Below are 16,608 nucleotides of genomic sequence, written 5' to 3'. Positions count from 1 at the left end.
CATTCTTCCTCATACATGTAAATGACCTCCTTTCTACTATGAAACAAGTAAAATTAGTTCTTTTTGCAGGTCACAGTAGTATTGTAATCAATCCAGGCATATATTCAGTAACACAAGAAATGGTAAACAATGTTCTTAACAGTGTCATTGACTAGTTTTCTGTAAACGGCCTGACTCAACTTTAAAAAGACACAACATATTCTGTTCTGCACAGCTAAGGGTACTACACCAAGGAAACTTCAAAATTTTTAGGTGCCCACATTGATGAGAATTTAAACTGGAGAAAGCACATCTAAAACAACCTAATTTTACCACATTTGCACTTAGAATCATTGTAAATTTTGGGGGAGAGAGAAATCAGTAATCTGACATATTTTGCATATTTTCATTCAATAATGTCAAATGGAATAACATTGTAGAGTAACTCATCTACAAAAAAGAAAGTCTTCGTAACTGAAAAAGTCGTGCTCACCCACAGTCATCTTGTAGACATCTGTTTATGGACTTGGACATTCTGAGTACTGGTTCACAGTATATTTATGCCCTCATGAAGTTTGTTGTAAATAATAAACTGCAGTTTTAAAGGAACAATGATGTACATAATTACAATACCAGATGGAACAATGACATTCATTACGCCACATAAAGGTTGTCTTTAGCATGAAAAGGGATTCACAATGCTGCAACTAAAATTTTGGATCACTTGGCCAGTGATATAAATGTCTGACAGGCAGCAACAGTGAAATGTATCTTCTACTGAGCAGGTGTTCATAAGTCGTAAGGTATGCATTTTAGAGCTCACATTTACTATATTATTATTATTATTATTATTATTATTATTATTTCCTTCACTTTCTCAGACGTTAAGTCCGGTTAAAAATGGAGTGACGCGGACCTTGATCAAGCGTCACTTCCTTTTAACTGTACGGTATGTGTTATATTGCATTTAGGAACTTTTGGGTAATTGAACATGTATCAATAATTACGGGTTTCTGTAGTTGTATATATATGTTTGGATGAAGCTGTATTGCATTGATGTACTGGTGGATATTGTGTGGTATGACTCCTGTAGTTGATAGTACAATTGGTATGATGTCAACTTTATCCTGATGCCACATGTCTTTGACTTCCTCAGCCAGTTGGATGTATTTTTCAATTTTTTCCTCCTGTTTTCTTTTGTATATTTGTTGTATTGGGTATGGATATTTCGATTAGTTGTGTTAATTTCTTCTTTTTATTGGTGAGTATGATGTCAGGTTTGTTATGTGGTGTTGTTTTATCTGTTATAATGGTTCTGTTCCAGTATAATTTGTATTCATCATTCTCCAGTACATTTTGTGGTGTATACTTGTATGTAGGAACGTGTAGTTTTAAAAGTTTATGTTGTTAGGCAAGCTGTTGATGTATTATTTTTGCGACATTGTCATGTCTTCTGGGGTATTCTGTATTTGCTAGTATTGTACATCTGCTTGTGATGTGATCTACTGTTTCTATTTGTTGTTTACAAAGTCTGCATTTATCCGTTGTGGTATTGGGATCTTTAATAATATGCTTGCTGTAATACCTGGTGTTTATTGTTTGATCCTGTATTGCAATCATGAATCCTTCTGTCTCACTGTATATATTGCCTTTTCTTAGCCATGTGTTGGATGCGTCTTGACCGATGTGTGGCTGTGTTAGATGATACGAGTGCTTGCCATGAAGTGTTTTCTTTTTCCAATTTACTTTCTTCGTATCTGTTGATGTTATGTGACCTAAAGGGTTGTAGAAGTGGTTATGAAATTGCAGTGGTGTAGCCGATGTATTTATATGAATGATTGCCTTGTGTATTTTGCTAGTTTCTGCTCGTTCTAGAAAGAATTTTCTTAAATTGTCTAACTGTCCATAATGTAGGTTTTTTATGTCGATAAATCCCCTTCCTCCTTCCTTTCTGCTTAATGTGAATCTTTCTGTTGCTGAATGTATGTGATGTATTCTATATTTGTGGCATTGTGATCGTGTAAGTGTATTGAGTGCTTCTAGGTCTGTGTTACTCCATTTCACTACTCCAAATGAGTAGGTCAATATTGGTATGGCATAAGTATTTATAGCTTTTGTCTTGTTTCTTGCTGTCAATTCTGTTTTCAGTATTTTTGTTAGTTTTTGTCTATATTTTTCTTTTAGTGCTTCTTTAATATTTGTATTATCTATTCCTATTTTTTGTCTGTATCCTAGATATTTATAGGCACCCATTTTTTCCATTGCTTCTATGCAGTCGCTGTGGTTATCCAATATGTAATCTTCTTGTTTAGTGTGTTTTCCCTTGACTATGCTATTTTTCTTACATTTGTCTGTTCCAAAAGCCATATTTATATCATTGCTGAATCCTTCTGTTATCTTTAGTAATTGGTTGAGTTGTTGATTTGTTGCTGCCAGTAGTTTTAGATCATCCATGTATAGCAAATGTGTGATTTTGTGTGGGTATGTTCCAGTAATATTGTATCCATAATTTGTATTATTTAGCATGTTGGATAGTGGGTTCAGAGCAAGGCAGAACCAGAAAGGACTTAATGACTCTCCTTGGTATATTCCACGCTTAATCTGTATTGGCTGTGATGTGATATTATTTGAATTTGTTTGGATATTAAGTGTGGTTTTCCAATTTTTCATTACTATGTTTAGGAACTGTATCAATTTAGGATCTACTTTGTATATTTCCAATATTTGTAGTAACCATGAGTGGGGTACACTATCAAAAGCTTTTTGGTAATCAATGTATGCGTAGTGTAGCGACCTTTGTTTAGTTTTAGCTTGATATGTCACCTCTGCATCTATTATTAGTTGCTCTTTACATCCTCGTGCTCCTTTGCAACAGCCTTTTTGTTCTTCATTTATAATTTTGTTCTGTGTTGTATGTGTCATTAATTTCTGTTTAATGACTGAAGTTAATATTTTGTATATTGTTGGTAGGCATGTTATGGGGCGATATTTAGCTGGGTTCGCTGTGTCTGCTTGATCTTTAGGTTTCAGATATGTTATTCCGTGTGTAAGTGTATCAGGGAATGTGTATGGGTCTGCAATGTAACTGTTAAATAATTTAGTTAGATGTGAATGTGTTGAGGTGAACTTCTTTAACCAGAAATTTGCTATTTTATCATTTCCAGGGGCTTTCCAATTGTGAGTAGAATTAATTATTATTATTATTATTATTATTATTTATTTATTTATTTTCAAATGACTGTTCCTGTCATATCCCTGAATATGACAGTGTCCTGTGTCCAAGACTACTGAATCACCAGTGTAGACTTTATCCTACGAAACCTGACTTTTCAATCATCCTGTATATGGCTGAGTATTTTACGTGGGCCATACTGAAATGTGTTACAGCCATAGTAATAAGCAAACAGACTGTGTTCTGAAATAAATTTTGTATTACTTCGACCTGGCTACATGTTATCGTTGCTACACAGAGGACTGTCCACCAGCTCGTGATATGGTATAGAGTTATCTGGGGGGATTGTGATGGTGGTGGTGGTGGTGGTGGTGGTGGTGGTGGTGGTGAAGGGGGGGGGGGGGGGGGGAGAAGAGATAGATAGATATTACTTACTGTTACCCTACCTGACAGGTGGACATAACGTGTAATTCAGTGTTTAGTGACACCTGCTCAGTGAAAATGTCAGGACATAAAGGAGAGAGTATCCTCCAGATGCCAACTCAGTGCTAATGTGAATTTTACAGACGGGGTTGAAATTTTTAACAGGACAGAGTTGAATTTCTAAAAATTTTGTCTTCTGGAGTGCCACATCAACTGTGGAGTAAGTAGCAATTAATTGACAGAGTTCAGCCAATTGTCAATGGTAGCTGTTACAATGCCACAAATTTTTTTGAAGGAACATCTCATTTGGATCTGAGAAAGTGGCACACGGTAAATGGGAGTACAAATTAGTTTGCTGTTGAGTCATGCTTTGCCTGAATGTATGATTCTTTGCCAGTATTTGTAGGCTCAATCTCATGAGCGAGATGGGACCAGATCGACTGAAGCAACAGATATCAGTTTTCTATTCAATTCCTCCTTCTTGTGCCTATTAGGTTTCGGTTTCTGTAAGAATTTTCCTGTCTTGACTTCTGAGACAGGAGAGGACTGGTCTTTTCTATGACCTTTCAGTTACTGGTTGGTGTTAGACTGCTGATCAGTTCTTTGACAGGTGTCCTCTTCCCTGCTAATAGCAAAGGAGCACGAGGCATCTACAGGTGTGCTGATGGAGTGGTTACCACCAGTGCCGTTGGTTTGTGTATTGAGACAACTGATGTCTCCTTCCTCCGACTGAAAAAATATGCACCGAGATGTGGCCAGGGCCAGTAGCAGCTGTTTGGGACCATGCCAATGGGCTAAGGGTGGATTTTGACACAATGTTTGCGAAGTGTGACGTTGTACTGATTGGGTGGAGTTGTTCAACTTTCTCTTAGCATCTTGATCACACCGAAAAAATCTCATAGGAAACAGAAAATAGGGTATGACATCACACCTATAAACCACGATTTTAACTTTCTCAGGTAAAACATTTCCACTGAAGACTAGTATGACAGCTCCTGTGTCCACCCTATTATCCTTAAGTCTCCTCTAAATGTGATGAATGAAATGTACTCAGTGCCATTCTTGGTTAGTGTGCAGTTCACTACTTGTAGCATAAGGTCCTGATGGAAGATGATGTCTTGTATCCCACAGCCTTTCACGGGCCTGAAGTCTCTCTGTGATTGGTTAGCATTCAAAAGTTTGATCAACAGAGATCCATTTCTCATTTTCTCTATTGCAGTGACTACTCCACAGCCATTCTTAGAATCATCAATGAAAAAATGTGGTTTTGTCATTGCAAAAGGTCTTCCGTCAATTTTGGAGCATACCAAGAACTGGTCACATTGTACACCTACATTTTGCCTTGCTTTTCACCCTATGTTTTTTAGAGAACAACAGGCCTACCCTTATTCAAAGCAATCATTCTATAATTTCATTGCATAATTATTTGAGAAATGGGTTACTTTTTAGAATTTTTGGACCCTTTTTTTTTAGTTACAGGTATGCGTGTTTTTGGATAACTTATTTCATAGCAAATCAGCATTTGTGATTCACTGTTACTGCCAAAGAATAGATCAACCCAAATTTCATTGCACACCAATGCAAATAAATGTACATTTTTTTTAATTTCAGAAGTTACTTGTCCTGTGCATAATCTAATTTGTAGCAAATCAATGTTTGTGATTTAGTTATCGTAGCTGGTATTACTAACATAGTGCGTTACATCTAGTTTTCCCTTAAAGAGGAGTCTATGTTATATACCTTTCCCATAGATTAACTCCATTTTTGAGTTTGGTTACAGCTAAAATTAACCTCAAAAATATTTAGGAAATTAGTAATTTTTAACAAAGGTTTTCTGTTGCCTTGATAGAAACCTCATTTTGTGTATTTGCTTCAGTTCTTACAGAGAAATACTAGTTTCTTAGCTCAACAGACACAAAAGATGATCAGGAGGCTTAGTTTAAAGTTATTTGTTTATTGTTCTGTAATACACTGCACTAGCCAAAGCGCAGCCCCACTGTGAATGCTGTTCTCTAACGCAGGATGAGTTGGCTGACATTCATACGCAGCTGGAAATCGCCCTGACTACTGTCAAATGGTTGGTAGCTGCTGCAAATCATTGTGTTAGAAAACCTCCAGAGAGTCTTGAACCTGTGGTACCGGTACCAAAGGTACCTCAAGTACTATCCTCTCTTGTGGATCCAGTCTCCTCTGCAGACAGTATGGGATCTGTCATTACCCGTCCACTTGACTACGAGTGGTATTTCTATGGCAGATCTAGGTGTCATGTACACAGTCAACGGGGACAAGAGAGCACTGAGTGTGTTTCACCGACCCCTTAACCAACAAGTTAGAGATTCTGTCTTTCACTGAAACTGATGCTTTAGGATTCACTTCACCTGTCTTGAGGAAAACTGTTTCGTCTGGCTTCAAAAGGAGACAAACGCAAAAGGGTAGGCTTCTATTAATCATCAGCAGTTCAACCGTATGGTGAATGATGGTAACCCTTAGGAAAATGGCAACAAGGGACAAGAAAGGACATGGATGTGCTCAGTGCGTATGCCTAGGGTTTCATTCAACAAGCTGAAGTGACTATTCTGGAAGCCACTGAGGGAACAGGGTGTAAACAACTGCAGACTGTGGCACACATTCGAACAAATGATGCATGTCGCCCGGGCACCAAGGTCATATTTGGATCATTCCAATGACTGGAAGAGAAGGTTGAGATGACCAGTCTTGCGCACAGAGTTTCAACGAAGTTTACAATTTGCAGCATTGTCCCCAGAACTTATCATGGCCCTTCAGTTCTGAATCAAATAGGAGGACTGAAACACAAACTTTGAAAACTCTGTGACAAGCTAGGCTGCGACTTCCTGGACTTGTGCCATAGGACTGAGAACTGTAGGGTGCTCCTAAATGGGTCACGTGTGCACTACACATCGGCGGCTGCTACCCAGATAGCTGACTGTGTGTGCTGTAGAAAACCCAGAAGTGTTAGTGAACAAAGCCACAGGGCCTGACGGAATCAGTATCAGATTCTATATTGAATTTGCTCCTCAGTTAGACCCTCTTCTAACTGTATTCTGTCATAGATCCCTTGAATGAAAGACCGTGCCCAGTCGCTGGAAGAAAGCACGGGTAACACCCATCTACAAGAAGGGTAGTGTAAGTGATCTATCATCCAATACCTTCGACACTGATTTGTTGTAGAATCTTAGACCATATTCTGAGATCAAACAGAATGACCTCCTACATGCCAACCTGCATGGATTCCAAAAACATCAATCATTTGAAACCCAACATCCAACACTGAAAGCTTTGGATCAGGGTAGTCAGGTAGGCGCAGTACGCCTATTTCTTAATTTCTGAAGAGCATTTGACTCAGTAATACAGCTATGTTCATTGTCAAAACTTTTATCACCGTATAATCAACTGCAATTTGTGAATGGATTATGGACTTTTTGGCAGGGAGGATGCAGCATGTTATCTTGGATGGAAGTTGTCATCTGATGTAGACGTAACTTCAGGTGTGCCGAGGGAAGTGTGTTGGGACCCTTGCTGCTCAAGTTGTATAGTAATTACCCTGTGGACAATATTAATAATAACCAGTTGTTTTTATCTCAGATGATGCAATTACCTACAATGAAGTGATGTCTGAAAGGAGCTGCATAAATATTCAATCAGATCTTGGTGCAATTTCAAACTGATGCAAAAACTGTCAACTTGCTTTAAATGTTCAGAAATGTAAAACTGTGCACTTCACAAAATGAAAAAGAATAGTATCCTACAATTATAATATCAGTGAATCACAGCGCGAGTTGGTTAACTCATGCAAATAACTGCGTGTAACACTTTGCAAGGATATGAAATGGAATGTTCACATAGGCTCTGTTATGGGTAAAGCAGGTGCTAAACTTCAGTTTATTGGTAGAATACTGGGGAAGTGCAATCAGTCTACAATGGAGATTGCTTACAAATCACTCATGCAAATCATTCTACACATTGCTCAAGTGTGTGAGACTCGTACGAAATGGGGCTAACAGCGGATAGCAAATGTATAGAGAGAAGAGCAGCACGAATAGTCAGAGTTTTACAATGATGCTAAAAAAAGTGAAAGGGCAAATTCTTGAAGATACACATAAGCTATCCCAAGAAAGTCTACTAACAAACTTTCAAAAACCAGATTTAAACGATGGCTCTAGGAATATACTACAAACCCCATATATTGCTCACGAGGACGAGATTAGAATAATTGCAGCACACAAAGAGACATTCAAATAATCATTCTTCTCGTCCTCGTGAATGGAAGGGGAAGAAACTCTAACAATGATAGAATCTGATGTACACTCTGCCATGTACTTCATGATAGTTCTCAGGGTATTGATGTAGATGTAGATGGTGTGGCAAAAGAAGGCAATGCCATGGGATTGTAAGCCTCTGAGTTAAAATCTTGTTTTATATCTGTTGAGATGGCCATCTTGGCATGACCTCAGGTATTGGTGAGTTAGATCCTTTTCATTGCAAGTCTTCCATTCTGATGCCACTCACTCCAATTTGAGGCTCTCCCCATCAATGTCACCACGCTGCAGCAAAGGCTACATGGCTAGTAGCCATTGCCCGAAGTCCCCGTGTCCCAGATTGGACAAGCATTTACTCTCAGCTCACATGAGGTGGTCACAGCTCAGGAATCAGCATTCTGGTCCCTGCATTGTCATCACGCTACAATAATGAGTGCTCGGTGGCTACATTATGCACCATGTCAGGTGTCGTTCCTCAAAGGCCAACATTCCTGTGAAATTTAGAAAAGCGGAGGCCAAACCCTAAAAGAAGACCATAATTAACTAAGCCAAAAAAGTTGAGGGAAAGGTTTTGAAATGAGCTGAAACTGACAGGTATCCCAATAGTAGCCACATCGTCAATGTAAAAGCAAGACTGGGCATAAGACTCCTTTTACTCATGTATTACGACAGGCAAGGAATTACCGCAGGTCTATTCTATGCGAACAACCTTTCTAGTATAATGCCATCAGATCTGCAATTAAATCCTTACACATTCAATGCAACTGTAAATGACAGAAGAACTACATTAATAAAGAAAAACCAATCTCAGAATTTCCAGTACTTGATTTAAAGATAAAGAATTAGCCACGAATCAGAATAAAAGTGAAAAAATAATCTTTAGTTTATATTACTCTAATACTGATTTGTGTCTGTTAAACTGCTGGGTGTATACTTGCATTCTAAATTAACATGAAACCATCACACAGACACTATGTGTGTTATAGAGTCATATATTTGTTATGCAAATTTAGAGTATGTGAAAGTGAAAACATGGTGTTTAGCTCCTATTACACATTCTGTCATAGCAACATAACATACTACATACTCCTTGGGGGCAGTTCCTCCAGGGCAAAAAGAGTTTTTGTGTGTCAGAGAAAGGCAGTTGGATGTATAGCAGATAGCCTGAAGGCCACTATTCAAGAAACTCAGTGTCATTACAGGCCCCTTATTATTTATACTGAGTGGCCGACTATACACAAAAGAAAACAATGAGGGTCACAAATTAAGGAAGTTGTTTAATTATAATATGTGCAAGACTGACTAGGTCTTTTCCACACTAAGTAAGACTTCTGCTAACTGTGCATACCAGCGAATTATACTGTTCAATGCACTGTGTATCTCCTTCACAACCTTCAGGAATCTGGATTAGAGGAATGTTCTATAAGAGACATCGGGTCTGACCAGTAACATAGGAAACATGCAACCAACTTTGTAAACAATGTAGCGACTTTAACGCGATGTTATCGGTAATTTTTTTGAACAAGTTAGGTTACAGATCAATCTGTCACCATAACAAGATTTTTTGTATCTAATTCATTGGCTTTGGCAACTAACAACAAAACTGTGAATATATGTACCAAAAAGTGACGTTACAAGGGCCATTAACATCACATTGGTGGCCAAATACAGTTCGTATCAAGTATTCCTCTCGGCCCAGGAATGTTCTGTAAAGTGGCTTAAAAGAACGCATTTTATACCATAGAGGAATACATAGATTGTGCAAAATAAGACACTAAAATTTAACTTACACTCTCTGTATGTGCATGTGTAAGCTTTAAACATTATCTTTATTACTGTGCTGTATTGTTTATCATTTACTTAGTATTAACTGTGACATCAATAATACATAGAATGCTTGAAAACAGAAAATAAATTTCAAATTAAAGAGCTGTGGCCTTTCAAGTCTTTTGGACATTAGAGAAGCTGTAGATAACAAGAAAGCACATTCAAAATTTGTTGGCATTTTCTTACGGAAAACCATTCACGTGGTGTACTAAGCAGTGTTCCTTACATAACTAAGAAAGGAAGGAAATCACACTTTTGTAAATAAACTGGCATGCTTGTATGACACATATTTCCAGATTAGTTTTAAATGATCAAATTCAATTTTTTCCCCTCTGTTAAACTGAGTTTATTTTATACACACATGAAAGACCTAGATAATTATAATGATAAAAATACATTTTATTATTACTGCGTGTAGGCCTAATCAGTGTTTGAGACAAATTTCTCAGTTTTAAATGTAATAACTTTTATGTGAACAAGTATTTCTGTCATCGAAATAATGTGGTAGTGACAGTCAGCTATCACCTGATGACAGCCCAAGAAGTTGAAAATCAGTTAGCAAAGGAAAAAAACAAGCAGAATATCAATAAAAATTGTTTCTTTTTGTAAATATTGCCAGATTTTAATAAGCATATATGAACAGTGAGTGTACATACTCTCAGAACCACTATCTTCTACTCCCTCTTTCATCCATTCACAAATGGTTCACGTTAACAACTGTCAGTAGGACTCTTCTTGAACTCTAATATCACTGATTTTTCCACCATGGTCACGGTCTTGGATTGCATATTTTCAAAATTTCAACAGTAACCCACACTCTAATACATACTGCATTATAGTATCTGCAGGCTGAGTTTGGTGAGCATTTCCACAATGCTGCTACACTTACTAAACAAAACATACCACTTCTTTAGATCCTCTGTTAATCCTACCTTGTAAGGGTCTTGGATGAATAACCAATACATAAGAACTGATCAAGTAAATGTTTTGCAAACTTTCATGGAAATATATCCAACAAATGCAAAATTAATTTACATCAGTCATAGTAGTCCTCACAAGTTCTGTGCCTATCTGGACCACAAACATTTTATTTATTTATATCATGATATGTTTTGGTTACTAGTCATCTTCAAAGGGAGATGAAACGAATCAATAGAAAGTATCTTGTCAATGTGGTTAGTTTAAATTGTAAATTCACACTGGTTTTATGTGCAATGTGTTACATATACTTATGATGAGGTTTAAGTGCCAAATCTTGCACAAAGTTTCAAAATTTTGCACTTGAGATGTAACAACAACACTGACGAGACACTTTACATCAATTTATGTCACGTCCTTTTGAAGGTAGCTAATGGCCAAAATGTATCAGAAAATTAATAAAATATTTGTTGCCCAGATAAACATATAATGAAAGTATATGAAACTTCTCCCCCCCAAGAACCATGGACCTTGCCGTTGGTGGGGAGGCTTCCGTGCCTCAGCGATACAGATAGCCGTACCGTAGGTGCAACCACAACGGAGGAGTATCTGTTGAGAGGCCAGACAAACGTGTGGTTCCGAAGAGGGGCAGCAGCCTTTTCAGTAGTTGCAGGGGCAACAGTCTGGATGATTCACTGATCTGGCCTTGTAACACTAACCAAAATGGCCTTGCTATACCGGTACTACGAACGCCTGAAAGCAAGGGGAAACTACAACCGTAATTTTTCCCGAGGGCATGCAGCTTTACTGTATGGTTAAATGATGATGGCGTCCTCTTGGGTAAAATATTCTGGAGGTAAAATAGTCCCCCCCCCCCCCATTTGGATCTCCAGGCGGGGACTACCCAGGAGGACGTCGTTATCAGGAGAAAGAAAACTGGCGTTCTACGGATCGGAGTGTGGAGTGTCAGATCCCTTAATCGGGCAGGAAGATTATAAAATTTAAAAAGGAAAATGGATAGGTGGCAGGAGGAACAAGACTTTTGGTCGGGCGAATACAGGGTTATAAATACAAAATCAATAGGGGTAATGCAGGAGTCAGTTTAATAATGAATAACAAAATAGGAGTGCGGGTAAGCTACTAAAAACAGCATAGTGAACGCATTATTGCGGCCAAGATAGACACGAAGCCCACACCTACGACAGTAGTACAAGTTTATATGCCAACTAGCTCTGCAGCTGACGAAGAAATTGAAGAAATGTATGATGAAATAAAAGAAATTATTCAGATAGTGAAAGGGGACGAAAATTTAATAGTCATGGGTGACTGGAATTCGGTAGTAGGAAAAGGGAGAGAAGGAAACATAGTAGGTGAATATGGATTGGGGGAAAGAAATGAAAGAGGAAGCCGTCTAGTAGAATTTTGCACAGAGCATAACTTAATCATAGCTAACACTTGGTTCAAGAATCACAAAAGAAGGTTGAATAAATGGAAGAAGCCTGGAAATACAGACAGGTTTCAGACAGATTATATAATGGTAAGACAGAGATTTAGGAACCAGGTTTTAAATTGTAAGACATTTCCAGGAGCAGATGTGGACTCTGACCACAATCTATAAGTTATGAACTGTACATTGAAACTGAAGAAACTGCAAAGAGGTGGGAATTTAAGGAGATGGGACCTGGATAAACTGACTAAACCAGAGGTTTTAGAGAGCTTCAGGGAGAGCATAAGAGAACAATTGACAGGAATGGGGGAAAGAAATACAGTAGAAGAAGAATGGGTAGCTTTGAGAGATGAAGTAGTGAGGGCAGCAGAGGATCAAGTAGGTAAAAAGATGAGGTGTAGTAGAAGTCCTTGGGTAACAGAAGAAATATTGAATTTAATTGATAAAAGGAGAAAATATAAAAATGCAGTAAATGAAGCAGGCAAGAAGGAATACAAGGTTGTAGAGGCTTATCTCGCTAGGGGTAAGATAGATACTGCCTACAGGAAAATTAAAGAGTCCTTTGGAGAAAAGAGAACCACTTGTATGAATATCAAGAGCTCAGATGGAAACCCAGTTGTAAGCAAAGAAGAGAAAGCAGAAAGGTGGAAGGAGTATATAGTGGGCCTGTACAAGGGCAACATACTTGAGGACAATATTATGGAAATGGAAGGGGATGTAGATGAAGATGAAATGAGAGATACAATACTGTGTGAAGAGTTTGACAGAGCAGTGAAAGACCCGAGCCGAAACAAGGCCCTGGGAGTGGACAACATTCCATTAGAACTACTGACGGCCTTGGGAGAGCCAGTCCTGACAAAACTCTACCATCTGGTGTGCAAGATGTATGAGACACGCGAAATACCCTCCGACATCAAGAAGAATATAATAATTCCAATTCCAAAGAAAGCAGGTGCTGACTTATGTGAAAATTACCAAACTATCAGTTTAATAAGTCAGGGTTGCAAATTACTAACAGGAATTCTTTACAGACGAATGGAAAAACTGGTAGAAGCCGACCTCGGGGAAGATCAGCTTGGATTCCGTAGAAATATCGGAACACGTGAGGCGATACTGACCCTACGACTTATCTTAGAAGCTAGATTAAGGAAAGGCAAACCTACGTCTCTAGCATTTGTAGACTTAAAGATTTTGACAATGTCGACTGGAATACTCTCTTTCAAATTCTGAAGGTGGCCGGGGTAAAATACAGGGAGTGAAAGGCTATTTACAATTTGTACAGAAAGCAGATGGCAGTTATAAGAGTCGAGTGGCATGAAAGGGAAGCAGTGGTTGGGAAGGGAGTGAGACAGGGTTGTAGCCTCTCCCCGATGTTATTCAATATGTATATTGAGCAAGCAGTGAAGGAAACAAAAGAAAAATTCGGAGAAGGTATTAAAATACATGGAGAAGAAATAAAAACTTTGAGGTTCACCAATGACATTGTAATTCTGTCAGAGACAGCAAAGGACATGAAAGAGCAGTTGAACGGAATGGACAGTGTCTTGAAAGGAGGATATAAGATGAACATCAACAAAAGCAAAACGAGGATAATGGAATGTAGTCGAATTAAGTCGGTTGATGCTGAGGAAATTAGATTAGGAAATGAGACACTTAAAGTAGTAAAGGAGTTTTGCTATTTGGGGAGTAAAATAACTGATGATGGACGAAGTAGAGAGGATGTAAAATGTAGACTGGCAATGGCAAGGAAAGCGTTTCTAAAGACGAGAAATTTGTCAACATCGAGTATAGATTTAAGTGTCAGGAATTCGTTTTTGAAAGTATTTGTATGGAGCGTAGCCATGTATGGAAGTAAAACATGGACGATAACTAGTTTGGACAAGACGGGAATAGAAGCTTTTGAAATGTGGTGCTACAGAAGAATGCTGAAGATTAGATGGGTAGATCATATAACTAATGAGGAGGTATTGAATAGGATTGGGGAGAAGAGAAGTTTGTGGCCCAGCTTGACTAGAAGAAGGGATCGGTTGGTAGGACATGTTCTGAGGCAACAAGGGATCACCAATTTAGTATTGGAGGGAAGCGTGGAGGGTAAAAATCGTACAGGGAGACCAAGAGATGAATACAATAAACTGATTCAGAAGGACGCAGGTTGCAGTAGGTACTGGGAGATGAAGAAGCTTGCACAGTATAGGGTAGCATGGAGAGCTGCATCAAACCAGTCTCAGGACTGAAGACCGCAGCAACAACAACAACAACAACATGAAACTTCTTTTGTGGTAAGTTATATTTCCTTGGAAGTCATTCAACGAATCTCAACTTGGCACCTAATTTTCATACAACTAGTTTCATGCGACAGTTGCACTCCAGGTGACACCAGATGGATACTATTACACATTTTATAATTGTTCACCAACAGCACAATTGAATATTAATGCATTTTTGGCTCATTTATGTCCCATATGTGACATTCATATGGGACAAGGGTCATCCTTTGGGAGATATTCCTGCATTCTGCAGCACATTCCTGGAATAGGTACTTTCCTGCACACAACAGCATCATCAGCAAACAGGCCCACAGAGCATATTACTTTGTTCAGATAATTTACGTACATGTAGTGAACTGTTGTGACCTTGTAACACTCCCTTGAAGTATTACCAAAATGACCTTAAAGTCTTACGACTTCATTCCATTAAGAAGTTGAGATGTATCTGTTGGAAGTTGTGAATCCAGTCACAAGACTGGTCTGAGACTGGACATTCTCGTATTTTGTTCACTAAGTGACAGTGTTGAACTGAATTGAATGCCTTCTAGAATGGAAAATTGTGGCTACCATTGGTGATTGAGGAGGAACTGCACATTCAGATTGAGGAGGAAATCAGCAGCTGTGTCCTTTTCAAGATTCATCCTAGCATTTGCCTTCTGGAATACCAAGTAGACAGCATCTGAACTGTCCATATGTACAACTGAACACACAATATTTGTAGGGCAATTTAAGTATAATTTGATAGGCTACTTATTTTTGGCAAGTATTCTGGGATTTTAAAGCAATATCCATAATGAATGTTTCTGCACAGCAGGCCTATCACAGGATAAAAAAATTAAATATTTGGTGTGCATTTAATGCAGATTGAAACCACAAAAGTTTATGAGTAATAGTAGAATGCATATGTGTTGGTCACTAATATTGCTAAATTTCAATTACGTATGATAGCCCTCATCACACTATCAATTGTCACCTTCACGACTAGAATACAGTGGCATAACATCACTAAAAATCCGTCTGCAAAACCTTTTAACCATTCTGCCATTGTGTTTTCTCGTCTCTCGGACTATAAGCTAATTCAGTTCAACTGGGAAAGATGAAATAATGTTGACAGATTACTCACGTTGTTCAGCACCAGATCTTCAATATTTTCTTTTATAGACGTATGTGTTAACACGAATTTAGAGTGCAAAAGCCTTGAAAATACTAGGGTCTTGCCGGAATCACTCAGTCCAACAAGCAGTATGCCTCTCCTGGCACTCCTTTGCCTTCTCCATATGGCAAATAACACTAAATGGGATAAAACACACATGTATAGTCTTTTATCAAAATTTATGTTCCTCTGCTCACAACATTTTAATACACGACTGACAGCATCTAATATTCATAATTTGTTCTAAATTAAGGTACTTCCACTTACCCAACGTAATAAATATGACGAGAACGGCAATTACAATTCCGATTAACTGAGAGTCTTTTACTTTCACTAATGACGGTCCTGTTTGTGGTTCTGCTTTACTAGCTGTATCGTGTTCCATCTCGCGAACGCTAATTTACGTACAGAAGCAGCAGACAACAGCACGCGAAGTATGACTGGAACAAGTGTGTGACCTACACTCAGTGGAAATAAACAACAGCAAGGAGCATATTAATTCGTTTGTGCTTTCAATTTGTTTCACTTATATGGGTTTCCATATGAATTCGACTATGAGGTTGTGTATAACAAAACACGGAAGCATTGGATTTAATATAGTTTTTTCATAAACATTCTCATACAAGTTCTAAGTTTTTCATACAGCACAAACATGCACATCTGTGTCATGCACTCTTCGACAATGCACCACAACGCGGTGTTCTAACTCTGACTTTCCTTGATCCGTGTGCACTGGTCAGTGTAAACTGTGGAGGTGTGTCAGAAAATGAGCGAACAGCGAAGGGTATACATGTCATATGGCGACTAAAGTAACATAATGCTTATTTAAGAAGAATTTTCGTGCAGTATTATTCCATAATATACACGCGTTAAGTAAATACGATACCAAATACTTGGTATGCTTTCAAAAGTGGGACACGGTTAGAGACACCATGTCAAGAATTGCACGAAATGGTATGTGTGTTGCCCATAGCGCAAGTTAGTTTAAGTAGTGTGTTAGACTACGGACTGATTATCTCAGCAGTTTGGTCCCTTAGGAAAGACACAGATATTAAGCTGCCACGCGTCATCCAACTGGGATCTAATTACATGTGGGATCCCACAAGGTTCCATATTAGGTCCTTTACTTTTCCTTGTATATATCA

General features: G+C 38.3%; 1 protein-coding gene across 1 annotated transcript in view; it reads right to left on the bottom strand.

Annotated features, from left to right (window-relative positions):
* The window catches only part of LOC124605675 (signal recognition particle receptor subunit beta), a 51,080-nt gene extending 34,927 nt beyond the window's left edge, over nucleotides 1-16,153 (bottom strand). Inside the window, exons 1-2 of the mRNA XM_047137524.1 lie at nucleotides 15,731-16,153; nucleotides 15,434-15,600 (exon numbers count right to left, since the gene is read on the bottom strand). Coding sequence (XP_046993480.1) covers nucleotides 15,434-15,600; nucleotides 15,731-15,848 — 285 coding nt within the window. The 5' untranslated portion in view covers nucleotides 15,849-16,153. The remainder of the gene's footprint in view (nucleotides 1-15,433; nucleotides 15,601-15,730) is intronic.
* Between the last annotated feature and the right edge of the window lie 455 nt (nucleotides 16,154-16,608).

The sequence above is a fragment of the Schistocerca americana genome, chromosome 3 (genome assembly GCF_021461395.2).
Source record: "Schistocerca americana isolate TAMUIC-IGC-003095 chromosome 3, iqSchAmer2.1, whole genome shotgun sequence".
Classification (NCBI taxonomy): domain Eukaryota; kingdom Metazoa; phylum Arthropoda; class Insecta; order Orthoptera; family Acrididae; genus Schistocerca; species Schistocerca americana.
The sequence above is the reverse complement of the archived record's forward strand: the minus strand, read 5'-3'. Positions and strand labels throughout refer to the sequence as shown.